This window comes from Acanthochromis polyacanthus, chromosome 5, assembly GCF_021347895.1.
Source record: "Acanthochromis polyacanthus isolate Apoly-LR-REF ecotype Palm Island chromosome 5, KAUST_Apoly_ChrSc, whole genome shotgun sequence".
NCBI lineage: Eukaryota > Metazoa > Chordata > Actinopteri > Pomacentridae > Acanthochromis > Acanthochromis polyacanthus.
This window is the reverse complement of record NC_067117.1, coordinates 42,195,568-42,218,122: the sequence shown is the minus strand read 5'-3', so window position 1 is coordinate 42,218,122 and position 22,555 is coordinate 42,195,568. Positions and strand designations below refer to the sequence as shown.

Sequence of the window (22,555 nt, the reverse complement as noted above, 5' to 3'; positions counted from 1 at the left end):
GTCTTTACAAGCTTATGTTCACTTTTTTCACAACTGTAGTAATGCCTACCATTGAGGAGCTGCTGAACACTGACAGGAAGGAGAAACTTCCGGATAAAAACACAGGAGTGGCAGGACAAGTGAAAGGTCAACTTTCTGACTCTGCAGCATTTCTACCATTGATGTCATTAGATCGTGCAAATGTCAAATGAATGAAGGAGGAATAAGCGATTTTGTAAAAATGAGAAAATTCTCATTACAATGAGAATGTTTCTTGTAAAAATTAAACGTTTCTTGTTATAATGAAAGATGTCATTTTACTGTTTAAAAACAGCTTGTAAATTTATTGTTATAATTTCTCATAAAAATAATTACATTTTCTTATCACTATTATTGGTAAAAATGCGAAATTTTCTCTTAGAAATAAGAATGTTTCCCATCAAAACAAACAAAAAATCTCATTATAACAGAAATGTTCCTTGTTATAACGAGAACATTTTGTGTACATCCCTCAGTTTGATTTCAGTTTCTAAAATGTTGACTTTCTTTGAACAGGAAGACTTGCTGTCGTAGCTCAGAACTTAATCAGTTTTATGAAGAGAAAGTTTGTCCTAAAAACAGAAAACATTCATTATCAGAAACTGTCATTAGAATGAGGATTGAACAACGTGACACTAAGAAGCAAAAACAGGAAAAATACTTAAAAATATGGACTCGTCTGACATAAAAATGTGTGTGCTCAGGCAGGTTTTAGAGAAATGTGATTCTGTGACCCCATCCAGGCACCCCGGAGTCTCTGGCAGAGAAGGAGCTCCAGCTGCTGATGATGATCAACCAGCTGAGCGGCCTCAGGGAGCAGCTCCTGGGAGCCCACTCTGAGCAGAGGAACATGGCCGCCCTGCTGCTGGAGAAACAACAGCAGCAGATGGAGCTGGCTCGCCAACAACAGGAACAGGTATCATACTTCAGACTTATCGGAACCTGCTTTAGAGCTCATTTCTGTCTGTACTGTCTGTTATCCTGGTGGAACTTCTGATGGACCTTTATGACCAGCACACTAACAGTCCGTCTGTGTTTTAGTATTTGTGTTTTAACTCAAAATGGACAGATGAAGTAAAGCAGTGTTTGTTTGCAGTGACGTTTTGCCACACGATGGTACATCAACACAGAATGTGTGTAATGTTTTTTCTTCATTCATGAGTGAATGTCCAAATTTAAATGGGTACAGTTAGAGATGGCATGTTGTGATAGTAGCGGCTAATGAGCTTTCCTTGTACCTCAGATTGCTAAGCAGCAGCAGCAGCTGATCCAGCAGCAGCACAAGATCAACCTGCTCCAGCAGCAGATCCAGGTCAGCTCCTCTTCAATCAGCAGTGCTGGAATGAAATGATAATTACAAATGAGAAGGTGAGAGTCACATGATGCTAGAACCTTTATGAAAGATGTGTTTGTATTGCTTTGTCCCAGCAGGTAAACATGCCCTACGTAATGATCCCGGCTTTCCACCCCAACACCCAGGCCCTCCCGGTCACCTCCGATCCCCAGATGACTCTGCCACTGCAACCAATCCCCTGCAAGCCAAGTGAGTCATCAACCACAGAGCTTCCAGATTAAGTTAAATAAATACAAAACATGGAATAAACAACTGGTACCAGAAGTTTGGACACATGTTGAATAGTCCAAATAGTTGAAAAAAAAACTGCAAAATCACTGCATTCATATTGCAAAGTAGTCTAACAGGAATGTTTACTGGTGTGTTGAGTCACGTTTTCAGCCCTCTGCTGTAGAATAGGACTGTAGTTTAGTTGGAGATAAGCTTTCATGAAGGACAAAAGTATCCTAGTACCGCACAGAATAACCCACTTCTCTTATCTGTATGCACCTACAATCAAATGAAGTAACTCTGCTAGGATTAGTAATTTTCTGTACACCATTTAATCCAGCTTTAGTTATCACTGTGATCTTTCAATAATCCTACAAGGTTTCTCTCCACAAGCCCTTTGGTGTTAGGAACACCGAGATTTTTGTATTTTGTTCTTTCAAAGCCTTTTCCAATGCACCCTGTTGTGAAGGAAGAATGAACACTCAACGAATCAGACAATGACTGAGCTTTGAAGGCCAGAGCCTTTGTGCTGAAAAGACATCTCCATCAGTACAGCTCCATGTGTTGCCATCCTTGAAAGGTTTTGAAGAGAAGCTTAACCATATTTATGTACTTCAACTCATTTTATAGAAAATGGAAAGACATTGGTGAGACTTCACTTAAACAATATGGTTGATCGTACCTTTCACTAACGCATGCTTGTACAGTTAGCAGGCGATACAGGGCAGGCCTTAGAAAGCTGCAGCTTTGTGCAATCTTGCTTTCACGAGTCATAAAAGCTGTGCTTGTGGATGACCTTGTCTTTTCAGTCTTTTCAAACTGAAAGACACAAGGCCAGTCTTTAAAACCGTGTAGGTGGAATTTAAGGATAGCTATTCATTTGCTTTTCTTTATTTCAACAAATGCATGTGTATGTGTGTGACTGCTGCTGAATGTCTTGACAGATGAATGTAAAAAATGTGGAAAGGCTGCTGGGTGTTGTGGAGAGTTCGGTTATAGTCAGAAAGTTCTCTGAAGATGCGTGTGGAATGAGGCTCTGTGGTGTTTGCTGTTTTTTGTGAGGCTCTTCCATTTGTTTGCATGTTTGCATACAAGCTCACTATCAGCTGGACATCTTTTATTGGGGGTTTTCACTGGAAGTCCATATACTATATGCACTGTCAGCCACTCTGTGAATGATGCTAATAATGCTATGATAAAACATTCTCTGTTTCAGAATGACTCAAGCTGTAACGAGTCAGAACTACCATGAAATATTGCTCTGATTTATCTTAGTGTATCCCAGCCTGTCTGTTCTGAACTATCAGGATCAGTAAACTGTCAGGTGAAGAAATACAACATTTCAGATTTTTGTAAAACTAATCTGCTACTTAGAATACTAAAGATTCTAAGTAGCAGTAAATGTTATGTTTGTGTTCCTGTATGTGTTCTCGTGTTTATTAGTCCTAAATGTTTATGGATGAGCTGAGGGAAAAGTTCTGTTGTTCTTTCTTTTCTTATTTCCCCGATGATTCACTGTATATATCATTTTAGTAAAGAATGTTACTTAAATGTGCACAAATATTACTGGAAACTGAAACAAAGACAGTTTGTGTTGTGGTCATTGTTGCTGTAATAGATCTGGTGGTAATATTACTCAACCGTTACTGTACTGTCACATTGGGTTTACAGGTTCTTGCCTTGATAAAGGTCCATGGTTTTTCAGGTACTAAAAGAGGATTGGTACTACGAGAAACAATTACCCCAAGCAAAAGGATCAAAATGTAAAAATCTGTTGGTTTATATGGAGACGCAGAATGTCCAACATTGAAATTTATAGATCATGGATCCAAATAATATTTAAATACAAGATAAAGGCACAACACGATGAAACTGCCAATAAGGGAAAAACAGACTTAGTGGACATTTTAAAAAAATCAAAAAGCAGACCCTACAATAAACAGTACATTTCATAAAAAGACAATAAAATCACATTGTATCATACTGAGCAGTCTGTTTAAAATCTAGTAATGTATTTTACCATTCCATCTATATTGTATTTAGTGTCTGTTTGTTCCTGGATGAGTTACTTCATTAAATCATGTAGCAGGAGCTGGTACAGCTTCACCAAACACTTTCTGCAGTTCAGTGGTGCATCAGCAGAGCAGTAGCTTCACCAGACACTCCTCTTCTACCAGTAACACCCTCAGCACTGCTAACTCTAGTCACACATAAACTGCAGTGTTTTCAGACGAACATGCACACTACTGATCACTGTCATCGTTCAGCATGCTTCCTGTTTTAGCATGACTGTGCATTGTGGTTAAAGCCAAAATAAAGTAAATGAAATTCAAAAGTACGCTATGTTTTTTAGCTTATATTTATAGCTGCGCATATAGCTGCTCTAAGCTAGCTAATGTTAGCAGTCACCGAGCGTTGTGTTCCATAGAAGACCTTCTGAACTCGGCTGTCACTGATGTCACGAACAGTTCTTAGCATTGAAAGTTATGTATGAATCTATACATTCAAATCTTGTTTTCAACAAATGTTTTTTGTTTTTTTTTGCCTTTGGCAGCTGTGGACTATCCCATGCAGTTGCTGCCGAACACGCATCCCACCCCTGTCAAGAGGAGCAGTGGTTCCATCCGACAGGTACAACATCACTACACCACGTAGATTAGAGGCCATGTACCCCAGTCCTTTACGCTTTACATGTTAACGGTTTAGCACACACATTACTAAGTGGGTAGTGAATCAACACAGCATGGTGTTATAGTATATGTGTGTGTGTGTGTATATATATACACACGTGGACAAAATTGTTGGTACCCCTCAGTTAAAGAAGGAAAACCCACAATTCTCACTGAAATCACTTGAAACTCACAAAAGTAACAATAAATAAAAATTTATTGAAAATTAAATAATCAAAAACAGCCATTACTTTTGAATTGTTGATTAACATAATTATTTAAAAAAACAAACTAATGAAACAGGCCTGGACAAAAATGATGGTACCTCTATAAAAGATTGAAAACTATTTGACCAGAGTGACATGATTAACTCAGGTGTGTCATTTAATTGACATCACAGGTGTTTCCAAACTCATAATCAGTCAGTCTGCCTATTTAAAGGGAGACAAGTAGTCACCCTGCTGTTTGGTGAAAAGGTGTGTACCACACTGAACATGGACAACAGAAAGCGAAGGAGAGAATTGTCCCAGGACATCCGAAAAAAAATGATAGACAAACATCTTAAAGGTAAAGGCTATAAGACCATCTCTAAACAGCTTGAAGTTCCTGTGACAACAGTGGCTCATATTATTCAGAAGTTCAAGACCCACGGGACAGTAGCCAACCTCCCTGGACGTGGCCGCAAGAGGAAAATTGATGACAAATTGAAGAGACGGATCGTTGGAATTGTATCCAAAGAGCCCAGAGCAACCTCCAAAGAAATTAAAGGTGAACTCCAAGGCCAAGGTACATCAGTGTCAGATCGCACCATTCGTCGTTGTTTGAGCCAAAGTGGACTTCATGGGAGACGACCAAGGAGGACACCACTGCTGAAAAAAACTCATAAAAAAGCCAGACTGGAATTTGCAAAAATGCATGTTGACAAGCCACAAAGCTTCTGGGAGAATGTCCTTTGGACAGATGAGACCAAACTGGAGCTTTTTGGTAAGGCACATCAACTCTATGTTCATAGACTCAAAAAGCAAGCATACGAAGAAAAGAACACTGTCCCTACGGTGAAACATGGAGGAGGCTCAGTAATGTTTTGGGGCTGCTTTGCTGCATCTGGCACAGGGTGTCTTGAAAGTGTGCAAGGTACGATGAAATCTGAAGACTATCAAGGCATTCTGGAGAGAAATGTGCTGCCTAGTGTCAGAAAGCTTGGTCTCAGTCGCAGGTCATGGGTCTTCCAACAGGACAACGATCCAAAACACACAGCCAAAAACAGCCAAGAATGGCTGAGAGAAAAGCGTTGGACTATTCTAAAGTGGCCTTCTATGAGCCCAGATCTGAATCCCATTGAACATATGTGGAAGGAGCTGAAACATGCCATTTGGAGAAGACACCCATCAAACCTGAGACAACTGGAGCTGTTTGCTCATGAGGAGTGGGCCAAAATACCTGTTGACAGCTGCAGAACGCTCATTGACAGAAATCGTTTAATTGCAGTGATTGCCTCAAAAGGTTGTGCAACAAAATATTAAGTTATGGGTACCATCATTTTTGTCCAGCCCTATTTCATTAGTTTGTTTTTTTAAATAATTATGTTAATCAACAATTCAAAAGTGATGGCTGATTTTGATTATTTAATTTTCAATAAATTTTTATTTATTGTTACTTTTGTGAGTTTCAAGTGATTTCAGTGAGAATTGTGGGTTTTTCCTTCTTTAACTGAGGGGTACCAACAATTTTGTCCACGTGTGTGTATATATATATATATATATATATATATATAATATTGAAGTGTAGTATAGTGTGTGTGTATATACTGTATAATGTGTGGAGGAAGGGATGCTAAAGAAACAAAGCCCTCTAGATTGAAAAATAATAACCCTTTGGGTCTCTCCATCCCCGAACATCAGATTTTCAAAATTTCTCAAAAACAGTTTCTCAGTTTCTCTGATTTACCTGTATTTTCTATAGATGTGTATTTTTTGATTATTTGTGAAATTCTAGCTTGATATATGAAATACTTTGACAGTTTTTCCTGCCCACTTTCAGCTAAATGTTGAGGCTATGTTTGAACAACAGTATCTCAGGAACTCTTGCAGATTACAGCCTGATATTTCCCCTGCTACCTCCCATCAGCCCATCAGTACCGTTGCTCAAATGATCACTGATTATACGTGAGTTGAAATACTTAAAAAATTAAGCTGTCATGAAAAATCCCATCTTTGAGCACACATTAGCTAGAAAATCAAACCAAATGTAGTTGTATGTCACAGTAATATAAAACCAGACATTTGGAATATGGGCTACACAGTGATCAGTGGTTAGTACCGTCGCCTTGCACCTGGAAGATCCCTGCTCATGTCCTGGACTAGGCCTGGGATCTTTCTTCATGGAGTCTCCATGTTCTCCTGTACATGTGTGGCTTTTCTCCAGGTTCTCCAGCTTCCACAGTCCACAAACATGCTGAGGTTAACTGGTGATTCTAAACTGTCTGTAGGTGTGAATGTTTGTCTCTGTGTGTAGCCCTGTGATAGACGGTTACCTGTCCAGGTGAAGCCTCACCCTCAGTCAGCTGGATAGACTCCAGCCCCCCACAGCCCTGAGGAGGACTAATCAGTTAGTAGATAATGGATGGATGGACAGTTGGGATGCTTTTTAAATGTAAAATACTTGTTCACAAAAATTACAACAAAGTTATGTAAACTTTCATGACTGATTGAGCAGATATGAGAAATTGTACCTCAGAAACCTAAATATTGCTGTGTAATCTGTAATCTGATCTCAGTAGAACAGAGTTTCAAAAAAAGCTCTCCAAATGTAATTAACATGTGCATACTTTTCAGTGCTGGAGCCCTACATTTGGTCACTGAGGTGACAACAGTATAATATAACAATGACCAAATTAAACTTGTGTGGGACAGTGGGGTACTGTAGGTCTAAGGATACTTAGACCTACAGTACCGGTCAAAGGTTTGGACACGCCTTCTCATTCAGTGGTCTTAGTTTGGATGGCATCATGAAGTGCTTTCATTCAGACTCTGTCTTTAATCAAACTATTATCTTTAATGCTAAAATATAATTAGTTTGCCTCAGTGGCTGTGGGCATTTTTAGAATGCTGACGTTCACGTATCAGTCCAAAATTAAAAGATAATATTTTAAATACCCATAGTTTATCATATAAACCAGAGATGACTGAGAAAGAATATTGCTTTCCTGTATGTATGAGGCAGAAAGGCGTTTAAAATGTTGAATGTGTGCTATAGGTGAGTGTTCGGTGTGTGGTTTGTGTATTTGTGCGCTGGGTTCTCACACAGCACAGCTTAAATAAGCAAAAGGAAAGAGAGGATGAGGATAACTTGTAGACAAAAGACCAGAAATGCTACAAAGGTGTGACAGATGTGCTCGGACATGCCGAATGTGCCGTGCATAACCAGAATGTGTGCACGCCCTCACCCTTTGTGGCTGTGCCTGAATGTGTGCTGCCGGCCCCACCCTGCTCATCATCTGCTCTCACTGTGTGTTCAGGAAGCCAATCAGCCTCTGAACCTGACCTCCAGGCCCAAGGGGCTGGAGCTGGGTAAAACACCCAGTCCACGTAGTCTGGAGCTGGGATCACTGGCACTGCAAGGATCCTACAGACCCAGAGACTTCCAGAGGGAGGTGTCCCACAGCCCACCACGATCTGCCCTCAGTGAGTCCTGCAGACGCTGCTCTGATGGAAAATGTCAAGCAGCAAAAGCTTCTGCATAGAAACATTGAGTAATTTAACTGACCTGCTAATGAACACAATACCATCATATATTCCACATAACTGGTGGCAGCATTCCACCTAGAACTGTAGCAATGTGCCAACAAAGGCTGAGAAGACTTCTACATGGATAGAAAGGACAGTCGGTTATGTGAGAAAATACTCGAGGTTGGTTTGGTAAGAAACTTTCAAATGACTCTTAAATTATTCTGATGGCAGGAGTTTTTTGTCAGAATGGCTGCTGTTAAGGTGCCAAACTCAAGCATTTTAAAATTCTACACTTAACAACTTTGATTTTGAAAGGACAACACATTCATAAAGATAAATGCCTCTTTTCCCACTTTCTGTCATCACTGATTCTGCCCTATAATTCTTTTATATACATCATATATTTCTAAAGAAGGGATGCCTTTTGCATTTCTGCAAGGTACATTGGTATTTGCTAAGTCAAGGAGAGAGAGTCTTAAAGTGCCAGATTGACAGCTAATATTAAGTAATGAGCACATGGCACCGGACGTGGAATTTAATTCAAAGCAGGTATTGTTTAAATCACTTTAAATGTGTCTTACATACTCTATTGTTCAGAAGTCTGGGGTCACCTAGATAATTTCATATTTTCCATGAAAACTCCCACTTTTATCCATGTGCTAACATAACTGAACAAGGGTTTTCTAACCATCAATGAGCCTTTCAGCACCATTAGCTAACACAATGTAGCATTAGAACACAGGAGTGATGGTTGCTGGAAATGTTCCTCTGTACCCCTATGGAGATATTCCATTAAACATCAGTCATTTACCACATTAACTATGTCTACACTGGATTTATCATTCATTTAATGTTATCTGCATTGAAAAAATGTTTTTTTTTCAAAACTAAGGACATTTCTACGTGACCCCAAACTTTTGAACAGTGGTGCATGTTTACTTATGAAGAAGTGTGCTTGATTCAAATGTTTCTTTGCAGAATACAGTATGTATGTTTTTGTCATGTTTTATTGTTTTCAGTAAGGTAATTTTTGTAAACAGATAATACCAAATAATTCAGATTGATTTGATAGCTTAATCTTTGTTTTGTGGAAGTGAAAAGCACATCCAGCTGTGAACAAACGTCTCCATCCACTTGTGAAGACCGTTTGTATATCATGGTGGTCTTGAGTTTCCAATGAATCCTAGAACTCCAAATTCTCTTTTATGGATTCATTTAAACATGAGTCTTTGTCACAAATAACAATCATGTAATCCTTTGATAGATTTATTGAAGGTCTTCTGGAAATATCACAGAATCATCTGGATTAAAACTATCCATACAGCAGTGCTAGGATTTGGTTTAATGTCCTTTGGCCATTTTTACCTGAATTAGGTGCTTTTGGAATCCATCCACAAGCTTCTGGTTGCATCTTTGATCGCTCCTCCTAACAGAATTGGAGAAGTTAAACTAAATCAGTTGTCTTTCTAACACAGAGTTGTTTCTTCAGCACAGTTCACTGGTTGTTGAAGATCAGTCTGAAACCTTTATTTTAGCCCGATTTAGTCATTTCTTTATGGATGTGTGTTTGAGGTCATTTATTGTTGGAACACCTAAATAACCAAAATTATGGCTCATGATTTTAGGTTTTTCTGAAGACTGTGGAGGCTATCCTCCGTCTTTATTCTATTTTCTTTGTGTAAAGCACCAAGACAGCAAGACAGCCCGAGAGCATGATACTACCACCACCATGCTTGGCGTTAGATTTGGTGTTCTTGGGGTTAAGGGCTTCACCTTCTCTCCTCCAGACAAACTTCTCATCATTGTAGCCAATTAGCTCTTTTTTTGTTTTCTTTTTCCTGATTACACCTTTCCTCCAGAAAGCCTTTTATTGGTCCATGTGATCAACAGCAAACTTCAGCCGAGGCTTAGGGTGCTTCTATAGAAGTGGCTTTCCTGTTACTCAGCAGCCTCTCAATCCATGGTGATGGAACACACACTGACACCTGTATTCCAGCAGCTTCTAGTTCATTGCAGACCTGCTTTTTGTTGAGTGTTGGTTGACTGTTAAGCATCCAGAGCAGCTGTTTCTCAGCAGTGTTTCTTCCTGATCATGGGAACTGGACAGTGTACTTTATGCTCACACACAGGCATTTGCATTGTTGATTTTGGAATCTTTAGCTGCTTTAAAATGGCTCAAAATGACTTTCTTGACTAGCTGAAGTCAATGATTTGCTTCTTCAGATCTTTGCTGAGCTCTTGAGTTCCTGCTGGACTATTTGTGGTTCAATCTAGTAAGTTTAAAAAATGGCTTTTATTTAAATAGTCTCAGAGGAGTCAGCAGCTGTAGTCAATCGTTTAGAGGCCATGTCACTGAAAAAAAAGGTTAACAAAACTGTATAAATCACCAATAGATAGTTTTAGTCGCTGTATGTACATTTTTGACCCAGCAGAATTTCAGTCATTTTTTATAAAGATATAGAATGAATTATGAAACAACCAAAATGCAGCATTGATTTTTGTGACAAAGATCAGAGATGCACGTGTTTCAACCATTCCATCAGTCATTGGAAACTTCCAAGTGTACACAAACTTTTGTTCACAGCTGTTTTTTCTGCTGGTTTTCACAATAAAACACAACATATGTATTTTATGTTAGAATAGATGCAGTTCAGTAACGCTAAGCAAGCAGCTGAAATCCATTTTAATTTTAAAACTCTGTCTTTGTCAGTTACTATGTTTGTTAACTTTCTGTCACTTCAGGATATGAAACTAATTATAAGCTGTAGGTGACCGTTGATAACATCTACGTGTTTCTAAAGGAGGAACTCCGATTGCTGCTGACACTTTACTTTCCTCTGTTGGATTGTCCTTTCTTTTTCTTCACCATCCTGATCTTGGTCCCATTTTTCTCATTTTGTTCGCATCCTCCTTGTGCTGTGTTTTTGTCCTCAGGTTTCCTAGGAGACAGCGATGTGGTCACCCAGGCCATCCACGATGCTCAGCAGCTCCTCAGGACTCACAGCAGCGGAGGACGAGAGAGAGACAGGGAAAGACACGGCAGCGGAAAGGTGATGAGCTAAAGTCACAAGATTTAGACCTGTCCCCTTCCATCTGAGCCCTCTGTAGGCCGGGGTTGACCATATCTTCAGTGACACTTTTAAAATGGCTCAGGACTTAGCTGAATGCCTTTAGATTGGTTTACAGACTACATCAGCATGATATAAAACATGCAGAGAAAATAAAAACACAGATATGGTGTGGCTTATTGCTGTTGTCCTTCTCCTGATACTGGCTTCCTGTACTTAGTTTAATACAGGCAGCTAGCATCACAGCTGTCTGCTTTTTCTGGCCTTTCACTTGAACCTGCATTTTTCTGGGGGCAGTGGAAACAAGCCGCAAACACAAAACTAACACATCTGTAGCTTTTAACTTGGTAAGGCTTACATGTTAGCAATTGGTTGCTTAGTTACACATCCAGCAGTGATGGAACTACATTATCCTTTGTCTCTGGTCATGTTATTTCGGTCCAATATTCACTGTCTTTTAATTTTGTTCTGTCCACAGAGTTCCTACCTGGTGACAATAGTGGGACACTTAACAGCTAAATAACAGATATTTACATCAGAAGTTCCTGATTTCTCACAATGACCCAACACACACTGGTATACACGACAGTTTGAGCCAAGTGGGATCAGGAGAAAAAGCTTTGCTAATCAGGGTTCCTGATTGAAAAATCGGTTATTTACCTGTTAAGTAACTGTCTTCACCAGTAAATACTATGCAAGCTACTCTAAATGAACACTTGGCGATTCTTAGCTCTGATTGGCTAACAAGCAAGACTATGATCATTTTTTTTTACAACTAAAATGTGTCATAGTTGTTCATAGAAAACTACCTTAATGTCCAGAATCCTTAAAGAGACCGGTGAAATCATCAGTATTACATATTTTAGAGAATTACAAGAAACTGGATGAGCATCTTGATGACCACACAGGGTTTAATCTCATCGCTGTAGATTAAGACTAAGTCAGTTATTTGAAAAGAGCAGTTTATCTGCAGAGATCTGTCAGGTCTTCATGTAAAGTGGTGAAGTGTGGGATTCAAATACCTTGTTCCTGTCCAGACTCATATGAGGAAGCAGTCCGTCTCTTTCTCTGACTGATGTCTCGGAGGTCAGAGTCTGGTTTAGGGTTACAGGGAGTCATTCCTCTCCTGAGGATTAAGCAGACAGATGACTCTATCAGCTGTGGTTTACCCACACACTGACGCAGTGTTACACCTCAGCCAAAACTCTTTGAATTAGACAGTAAACTGCTGGTTTTCTACGAGCATCTGCTGCTTTGGAGAACTGCTAAATGGAGTAGCTTGAGTTGTTTTTAAGTGCTGTTTAAAGATCTCAACGTGCATATTTGTAAAAAAAAAAAAAAAAAAAAAAAAACAACACAATGTTATCTGCTGGTTTTGTTCTTGTAAAAGTCGTCTTCTATTCTGATCTTGGTTTTCTTTCTTCGGGGTGGTTGAAGCTTTGGTCTCAGCCAGAGAAACAGCTGTTGCAGCCTCACAATACCACAAAGGCCTTAGTGTGGCATTGACTGAGCCACCTGCCCTCTCTCTTTTTTCCGCTGTAATACCTCCTCTGTGGCACTCCGCCTCCTCCTCCTCTCCTTCTTTATCCTGCTCCATCTCGCCTCTACCACTGCCTTAACACCAACACTGTTGACTGACCTATTTTGGTGTGACAGTCTACTCCACTGCATGAGGATAGAAATCATTTTACAGCATTAGAAAGGGTGATAAATAACACGCAGCTGGTGCGGTAGTTTTGCACATTCAGAGTCTTGGCTATTTCACCTTTCATCCCTCTGACAATAACACCATTCTTCCTCCTCCATACTGCTGTGTTTCCTGAGCAGCTGATAGGGAAAGGCAGTCGTGTCTTTACCTTAAATAGTACCGTGTGTCACACATGAGCACCTGAACACACCACTGGAACACAGGCTCATCATTTTACTGCAGTCCACATTCAAATCATTTCTTTGTGCTGGAGTGTGAATATCTGTGTGACTTTACTGCGTGTCACACTTCATCCATCCTTGTCTTTTGCGTGTCTACAGGAGTTCAGAGGTTCTCCCTGCAATGAGGGAGCGTCTCACTGTGAGCGGACTGAAGACAGACTGCCGTCCACTGAGGACCACCTCAGCAGTGACTCTGAGGGTACGTGTCCCTGGAGGGTCCGTGTTTGATCGGCATTACTAGGAATCAACCTGATGACAGCAGAGTTATCATCAGATCATCCCTCCTCAGAATATCACATTGACATTTAATTATCGAAAAATAACCACCAGCTTGAGGAGTTGCTGCATTTATGGAAACACACCGTCATCTTTACGTGTTGCAGCTTAAATGAGAAAAAGAAGAAAATGTCTGGTTTTGAGAATACGATCATAACTGCATGTGAAACTGGACTTCTGTGGCTGGAGACAACATTTTTATTCCATAACTGAAGGTTAATAGCTGATTTCAAAGAAATTCACCCATTTCAGTGCTTTTAAGAGGAACGTTTACTCCAAGTAGAGTGCACGAATGCAGAAATGTGTTTAGAAACCTGTTAGTCATTTCCTGAACAATTCCTGAGGAATGACGACCATATTCTAAACCCAGCCTGTAACTGTGTTTCCTGTCTCAGTCCCAGGCGGCTACCCTGAGGCCCGCCACCCTCCCTCCTCGGGACACATCAAAAGGCCCATGAACGCCTTCATGGTGTGGGCCAAGGATGAGCGGCGGAGGATCCTGCAGGCCTTCCCTGACATGCACAACTCCTCCATCAGCAAGATCCTGGGTGAGACGCACACACACACACACACACACACACACACACACACACACACACACACACACACACACACACACACACACACACACACACACACACATGTTTGTACTTCTATCTTAGTGAGGACATTCATAGGCGTAATGCATTTTCTAGAGCCTTACCCTAACCTTAACCATCACAACTGATTGCCTAAACTTAATCCTTACCCTAACCCTAACCAAACCTCAATTCATACCTGTTCTCTAAAAACAAGTCTTCACCCTCAAACATGGCTGTTTCAAAGTGAGGACCGGCCAAAATGTCCTCACTTTGTAAAAATGTCCTCACTTTGATAGTTAAATGCAGAAAATGGTTCTCACAATGTAGCAAGTACAAGAACACACACACACACACACACACACACACACACACACACACACACACACACACACACACACACACACACACACACACACACACACACACAATGTTTTTCTATCAGTGTGGGGATCTATCATTGACTCTCATTCATATCTAACCCTAACCTTAACCAACACCAAAACAATGTCTAACCCTAAAGAAACGTTTTTGTACTTTTACTTTTTTCAGTAACAACAACATGGCCAAGAAAACACTGTTTCCCCGCATGGGGACCCAAATGAGGTCCCCACAAATGACATTTCTTTTGGTCTTCCTATGGTTGTGAGGACATTAGGTCCCCACAAGTATAGCCAGCACCTGGTCACACACACACACACACACACACACACACACACACACACACACACACACACACACACACACACACGCACACACACACACACACACACACACACACACTAAACGTCTTCAACATACAGCTGACTGATTACTTGAATACTTCCACATACAGACCTTTTGTTTTCTGACATTTATTTTCACACTGGTTCCTAAACCAGCTGATCTCACACCTCCTAGCATGTGTTTGATCCAGAGGAAGAAGTGAACCAGTCCTTTTACCTCATAAGGACCAGCTGATCCCTCTGTGACTATTCCAGCTGATAGGGACCAGAAGTAGAGCTGTGAACTGTGAGTCAGGGTTGTGGTATTAACTCTGTCACTGTTACAGCGTTTCATTTTGAGGTGTTTATTTGAAAATGTGATCCCAACATATCTGAGTATAAGAGCGTCTGCTCCTGAGGCAGTCCGTGTCTTCAGGCATCTCATTGGCTGTATGCTGTTTTAAGCTCTCGTTGTTTTTTGAAGGTAAACATACTCTTTGAAGAAAATAAACCTTTCATACCCAAAATTTGTTGTTTGCTCCAACAGTTTGACTAACTTGGTTTACTTGAATCATGGTGGACCCTCCGGTTGGTCAGGTACTTATGCAAACTCTAGAAAAACAGCAACAAGAGAACAAAGAACATTGGTTATACTTTTACTATAACATACTGTAGCATATTATACAATAACAGCATTATAATGTAGCATACTATACTATAGCATGCTGTCACTATTTAGATCAGTTCTTTCTGTGTTAATGTGTGCAGACCATTACGCACTCTGAAAGCGAGCTGTGTACATTTTCCTGTTCATATTACAGTAGGTCCATGCCCTCCATGTCGAACACAGAAAAACTATATCCTTTTTTACAGGGTGTAGTAGCTACTTACTGACTGGGCTGCAACACTACATGTTTGGAAAATGTAGAACTTCCCACTGTGTCTGCGCTCTGTTGATTTAAATTGAAAAGTTGAATTACATCTTTTTAAAGATGAAAAGTGTGAATGACTGAGAATCCCCACAGGAGGCCTTTTTGTGTCACTTAAAGTGCAGTAAAACTAGCTGTGAGGAGTCCCTCTGAGTGAACACGGCCCTGCTGGGAGAGGCAGGAGGAAGCGACTGTCCTCCATGCTGGAAGACATGAGTCCTGAATGCTTCAGCAATTCTACAGTTTATTGCAATAAATATCTCTGCTGCACGCTTGCATTTTGTGAATTTACTTCAACGCCTTTCAGCTTTTCTAGTAGATCCTGTTTGTATTTTATTGTCTAATTTATCTACTTTTTTGTTAGAAGATGTTTTTCAGGTCAATCCGCCTTTCAGTTCCTTTAGGCCTGAATGTTCTCAGCTCTTCACTTTTGTTTGTTTAAAAGGCAGATTTTAATTCAAACTAATTGCATAACGACTAAAATCAGGCCTTTTACGTTATCTGTGAATGAGTGAGAATAATACAACAGGAGGCCAAATAAACCTTTTAAGAATGCTCACCCTCCAATTCTGACTTTTGGTGTCTGGGGAACCTTCTGGAAGCTCACCTCCTCTGTGTTTTTGTCTCCAGGCTCCAGATGGAAGGCCATGTCCAACCAGGAGAAGCAGCCGTACTACGAGGAGCAGGCGAGGCTGAGCAGGCAGCATCTGGAGCGCTACCCGGACTACAAATACAAACCGCGACCCAAACGGACCTGCATCGTGGAGGGACGAAGACTGAGGGTGGGCGAGTACAAGGCCATGATGAAGAGCCGCCGTCAGGAGCAGAGAGCAACCTACAGCCACAGGTAGAATCCAAAGAGGCCAGAGTGCTCCTCACTACTCTGGAATAATGGAATCTGTCCATGGCACTGACTAGAGTTCATGCTGCTCCTCCACAAACAGACAACGGCTGCAGCCTCCAAAGCTTTTTTTATTATTGTGTATCTTGAAGACACAAACAGAAGTGGAGTATTGAAGCTACAACAGGCTATTTCTCAGTCTGTCCTCCACAATGAATAGAACCACTCAGCAGTGGGCCTTCTAACTCATCCAACTAGTTAAGCTGGAGGGAGGAAATGTTGACAGTTTTCTGTGCTTTGTTTTAGTGTTTTCTTTTCCTCGTGTAATCTTTTTAGACTCTTTTTAGAAGTACCACATCAGAGTGTCACAATAGATGAAGATTTCAGTTCTGATCAGTTTTTATAAAACCTGATTTTTGGGGGAGGATACAAAGATACTGGAGGAGGAGCACTGCATTTAGCTTCTTAGTTAGCCTCATGTGTTGTTTTTGAAGGAGTGATGGCTTCAAACATGCTGAGCACCTGCCTGATGCCCAGAGTGGTATCGTTCACCTAGACATGCGCCTCTTTCAGCCCTCTGTTGCGGCTCCCTGTAACTTTGGAAAATAAATAATCAGCAGGCCAACAATCACATTCACACCTACAGACAGTTTAGAATCACCAATTAACCTCAGCATGTTTGTGGACTGTGGGAGGAAGCCGGAGAACCTGGAGAAAAACCACACATGTACAGGAGAACATGGAGACTCCATGCAGAAAGATCCCAGGAAGGCCGGGACATGAACCGGGGATCGTGTAGTTGCAAGGCGACAATGCTAACCACTGTACCGCCCATATAATTTAATATATCAATACAGCAAAGTGAACCAGGACACTGACCTGTGACCCAGGCCGTTCTACTACGGGGTAGAATCACATGATGTGTTCAGCTGAGGATGTAGGGGGTTCCACCAGAGGTGTCCAGCATCACAAGGAGATGATTTAGACAAAACAAACTTCTGGCAAAAAATGACTTGGGCCATTATTTTAGGAAGGTGACGAAATTTACTTTATCTGTTCTGTAAATAAGTTTGTATTTTTCAGTGAGCATGAGTGAGAGTCTGTTCACTTTTAGTCATTTCAGCTCTGTTCCTGGTTATTGTTTGTGTCATTTTGTGCTGGTGAACATGTCTAAACGGTAAGAATTCAGAATGGGTTTCTACTAATCAAACAATCATGAATACTTGTTAACTCGTTAACTGAATAACTGCTGTGCTATGCTACAGTAATGTGATGGACCTGAGCACCTCTATCATGAAGGATAAGTGAATATCAGCTGCAGTCTGTGTTCACATGCCGCTCTCTGTCTCTTCAGTCAAACAGAACCACAGCAGATCCATTACCCCCACACTGACGCCCAGTACCCAGGCGGCTCGGTTTCAGCGATGCCCTTTCACCCAGCGCTACTGGAGCATTATCTGCCTCAAGTCCCACCCGCCCCACGCAGAACCGAAGGCCAGGCCGGGGCCACCCCTCTGCCCAGGGAGAGGGAGAGAGAGCAGCCTCCATACAGCGAAGGAGAGGACAGCAACGGGGAGGAGAGGAGTGAGGGGGAACTGGTGCTGCTGACAGACTGAGGAAGGACAGACAGAGGGGGGAAAGGAAAAGGAAAAACCTGGGATGGGAGGAAGGTAAGGGTGGCTGAGGGGAGGATGTTCTGTGTTCAGTGAAAAAGTACTGACTTATTCCCCTGTAAATGAGCCCAGTCTGCAGTAAACCCTCCACACACACAGAGGGAAGCTCTTCTTGTTTCACTTCATGGCTGTCTTGCTTGCTGCTTGGTGTTAGAATATCAGAGGTATTAATCCATTTTGCTCCCAGTTTTCTCACCATTTTGGCTTTTGACAAACAAAATGCCGCACAAAGATTTAGTGATCTGAGAAAAAACAGGAAACCATTAAAAGTCCAGTGGAACACACATTCTTACCTGTTAGAGGAACCTGAGAGCAGCTTGTATTTTCAGCTTGTCTGTCTGTTATCAGTATGTGAGCAGCGCCCCCTTGTGGTGCAGTCTGGTTGTCACTGGAAGGAGCAGAGGTTCTGTCTGCTTCCTGATTTTGTGCTGATGACGTGCATGTTGCAGCACAGGAACTGTAGATTGTCAGGCTGGGATGCTTCCTGAAACAAGGTTAGAACGCTCCACATCACATTAGAAGGTGAAGAAAGACACTTACAAGTGGATTTCAGCAGTTTGTAAATTGCAGCACTACCATAAAGAGTAAACAACTTTAACTGAAAAGGATTTGTAAAGTAATGGTCAGATTTTTAATCTTTATTCCACATCCCACTCTGAGCTCTTTCATTCCACGCTCCTGTTTCAAACTGCATCTCCAGCCACCCATTTCTTTCCCCTTTTACATGTGAGCAGAACAAAATAGTTTTTTTATTCGAGGGTGAGGAGGAAAAAAACCGAAGAAATAAAATTGAAACAAATTTCCAATGAGAAAGAATGACAGCATAACTCCTGGTCATTGGTCCTCTTGTTGGTCCACAGCTCAGTGCATGAAGCAGTCAGTAAACAGCTCCTCCAGGCAGTAAGGTTCTGAGTCCGACTGAAAAATGAACATTTAAAATGATTTGTGGAAAGTCTTTTTTGTAAAACTGCCAAGAGTTCCTGCTAGTTCCCCTGATGTACAGCCTGATGTGAACAGATGTTTATCAGACCACATCTCTACCAGGAGGAGAGTTTAAAGTGACCCCTGATCAGCCACAATAGTCCCAGTAAAAATAATACATTATATTTAAAGCACCTTTCAAGGAACTCAAGGACACTTTACAGAAGCACACAAATCAAAAGCTGCTGTAAACCAGAATCAGCCTTCATGCATCCTCAGGTGTTGCAGGTCTCTCATATCCTGACTGGAAGCATCAGGACAGCATGCTTGTTCTCAGCAGCATGCTTCATCCTGGACTGCAGCTCTTTAGTTTTTCTGAAGTGGCTGTCCACCCTGTTTTCTTCTTTTGACTCACAGCAGCTTGTTTTGCTGCTGAAAGGAGGTTGCCAGAATCTTTTTCTAGTGTGCATGTTAGGAACACCTTTTCATCCTGCTGCACGTCTTTTTCTGCACTAGTTTCCATGGCACCGACTGGAGTAAGCAAGCTTCTTATTTCAGTGAATCAGTTCCAAATAAGTGTATCACAGTAGTGAGTGGGAAGTTATTCTTCTGGTTTTTGACTTTGGAGTGCATTTTTCTGACATGAAGGTAAATTAGAATCCTCCTGTAGCTGCATTCAGGAGCATCTCTGCTTAAAACTGAAAAAACAAACAAAAGAACACGGCAGCTGGAGTTCATTTTTAAAGACTGGGTCTGTCTTCAAGCGACATGCTTGTTCTCTCTCAGGGTACCTATGTACTTCCTGTTGTGGCCCAGGCAGTCGACAGTAAACCGCTAATCACACCCTCGTCCTCTTCCTCACCCTTCCACATGGCTGAATTTGTATTTTTGAGTACCTCTGTGTTAGCTTCCTCTATGAGTGTTTTTTGATTGTCATGCTGACCATCTCTGATCCGTCTATCAAAATTCCTGGTGTGTTTTTTTTCTGGGATGCAGCCTCTCATAACACTGCAGAAAATATCCACATACTGTTAACATTATTATAGTTATTATTAGGACCAAAATGAAGGCAAAGTTCCTCTACAGAGACTAAAGCGTCGTTTCACATTCCTCTACCACAGATATCTAATTGGATCAGAGTTTCCACTGTTACTCTTTCACTATTTCCTCTGGAATTGACATTTGCAGCTTTTAATAATCACCATTTCTTTGCATTGTTAGTAGTGTACACACCATTGACACTACTTTTTCCCACTGAGAAATTGTAAATGTGAGGGCACTGTATATATATATATATATATATATATATATATATATATATATATATATATATGTCAGGGTAGAGACTGCGATTTGGTAGAATTGGAGTTTCTACCAGTAGAGTTTGCGATTGTAATCTCTACCAGTAGAAACTCCAATCCTACCAGTAGAGATGGAACTTTAAATCTGACCCCTGCCCTGACCCCTGACCCTAACCTTAAAAGTCTAACCTTAGCCCTGACAAATCTCTACTGGTAGGATTGGAGTTTCTACTGGTAGAGATTGTGATCGCAGTCTCTACAATTCTACCAAATCGCAGTCTCTACCCTGACATATATATGTAGTTCAGATGTGGATGCTTGAAATCTAGCAGCAGTGACTATGCTTGGAGCACACAGAATAGTGGGAGGAATCCCAAACAGACACATAGTTCATTAGGATGTGTGTAAAATCCCCGTCTGTCTTTTGATGGACGCAGAAATAGAGAAGTTGTGAACTTTATGTGTGATGGCATTTCAGAAAGTGAAAGAAATCCCTGTTTTTCTGGGTGGCTTAGTACCAAACTGCATGTTCAGCAGGTCATCCTCCAGGTGGCGTCAGAGGCTGCTTGGACGCACTTATCAGCTGCTGTTCTGGTTGATTACCAATCAAGATTCATCATGATGCCACGCGTAAAAACAAAGCTTGTTAGCGTGGTGTTTTCTGAGCTGGTTAAAGCGCTATTTGTGCACTTGTAGCTCAACAGGCGACAACACATCCAACTTCCTGACTTAATGATTTAGGATTTTCCTTACAGGACATGGGGGATTCTCCATTCCATGAATCAACCTCAGTGAGCTCCATGCTGCTGCTTTAGCATACACTGTGTCCAGTGACTGTAGGTTCCTAAATGAATTACATGTTATTTGCTATTTTTTAAATGCTGAGTCATTTTAAATGAGCTCAGTTTGTAGTTTTGTGTCAGGAAGTGTTCAAGGTTGACAAATCATAATGGTGGGAAAAGATCAGGTTCATACCTCTGGGTTTGGGCTCATCCAGCGAAATCTGCTGACTTCAGTGTACACACACAGAAATCAGAAGGAAATGTTTCTCTTGTTTTGGTGGAGATGTGCTGAGTCACCCGTCATTGCCCTGCTGATGTAAATATAGAAAGAGATTTTATTTTGTTTATAAGAGCTTGTGTAATTTAAAGGTGTACATTTCTATATGTTTTCTGATTTTGTGTGTTTGTTTTTTGACTAAATAAATTGATTGTGTTAACTGTGTTTGGTAAGATTGTGTGTGTGTGTGTGTGTGTGTGTGTGTGTGTGTGTGTGTGTGACTGCCCCAACAGACTGCTTGGTTGGTTAATTACTCACACAGAGGCAGTGCTGCTGTCCGTCTTAGTACACCTGTCTTTGGATCTAATTTAACTCGGTTAGCACTTCCACCTTACAGCTAGAAGATCCCGGTTTGTGTCCCGTGCTTCCTGGGATCTTCATGCTTGGAGTCTCCATGTTTACATGTGTAGCTTTTCTCCAGGTTCTCCAGCTTCCTCCTACAGTCCAGAAACATCCATCCATCCATCCATCCATCCTCTATACACCGCTTTATCCTCACTAGGGTCATGGGGGGTGCTGGAGTCTATCCCAGCTGACTCGGGTGAAGGCAGGGGACACCCTGGACAGGTCACCAGTCTGTCACAGGGCTACATATACAGACACACAATCACACTCACATTCACACCTACGGACAATTTAGAGTAACCAATTAACCTCAGCATATTTTTGGACTGTGGGAGGAAGCCGGAGTACCCGGAGAAAACCCACGCATGCACAGGGAGAACATGCAAACTCCATGCAGAAAGATCCAAGGCCGGGATTTGAACCGGGGATCTTCTTGCTGCAAGGCGAAAGTGCTAACCACTATCGACTGTGCAGCACAGTCCACAAACATGCTGAGGTTAACTCGTGATTCTAAATTGTCTGTAGGTGTGAATGTGAGTGTGATTGTCTCTGTGTAGCCCTGTGATAGACTGTTACCTGTCCAGGTGTCCCCTGTCTTCACCCGAGTCAGCTGGAATAGATTCCACCCCCATGACCCAAGAGGATGAAATGGTGCATAGATATATTGATAGATACAGACGGACGGACAGACACGTCCAGTAAAGCGGTTGCTGAAGTCTCTGGTCGGTAGGAAAGCGTGGCAGTCAGACTAGCTTGGTGGACCATCCTCTGGTTCTGTACTTTGATCCAGCTCGCTGTATGTTTGTAAATCATCTCACTGTGTCATACATTGGTAGCATAATGTATTCCCAATAATTCTGAGACCAGAGGAATCAGAAGCTACACACCTTTTTGAAAAAAACTTTTTAATATTTTTAATGGAAATATTTACTACGAACTGTTAAATAATTCT

The 22,555-nt window shown here is 41.3% G+C and overlaps 1 protein-coding gene across 2 annotated transcripts in view; it reads left to right on the top strand.

Moving 5' to 3' along the window:
- Window positions 1-21,423, top strand: part of LOC110965596 (SRY-box transcription factor 13) — a 51,747-nt gene extending 30,324 nt beyond the window's left edge. Inside the window, exons 4-13 of one of the 2 annotated variants that reach the window (XM_022214704.2) lie at window positions 762-934; window positions 1,262-1,330; window positions 1,450-1,561; window positions 4,137-4,213; window positions 7,769-7,934; window positions 10,914-11,029; window positions 13,076-13,175; window positions 13,648-13,800; window positions 16,094-16,310; window positions 17,659-21,423. In XM_022214704.2, coding sequence (XP_022070396.1) covers window positions 762-934; window positions 1,262-1,330; window positions 1,450-1,561; window positions 4,137-4,213; window positions 7,769-7,934; window positions 10,914-11,029; window positions 13,076-13,175; window positions 13,648-13,800; window positions 16,094-16,310; window positions 17,659-17,920 — 1,445 coding nt within the window. In that variant the 3' untranslated portion in view covers window positions 17,921-21,423. Of the gene's footprint in view, window positions 1-761; window positions 935-1,261; window positions 1,331-1,446; window positions 1,562-4,136; window positions 4,214-7,768; window positions 7,935-10,913; window positions 11,030-13,075; window positions 13,176-13,647; window positions 13,801-16,093; window positions 16,311-17,658 lie in introns of both variants that reach the window. The other variant, XM_022214703.2, reaches the window with a different exon arrangement.
- Window positions 21,424-22,555: the final 1,132 nt, after the last annotated feature.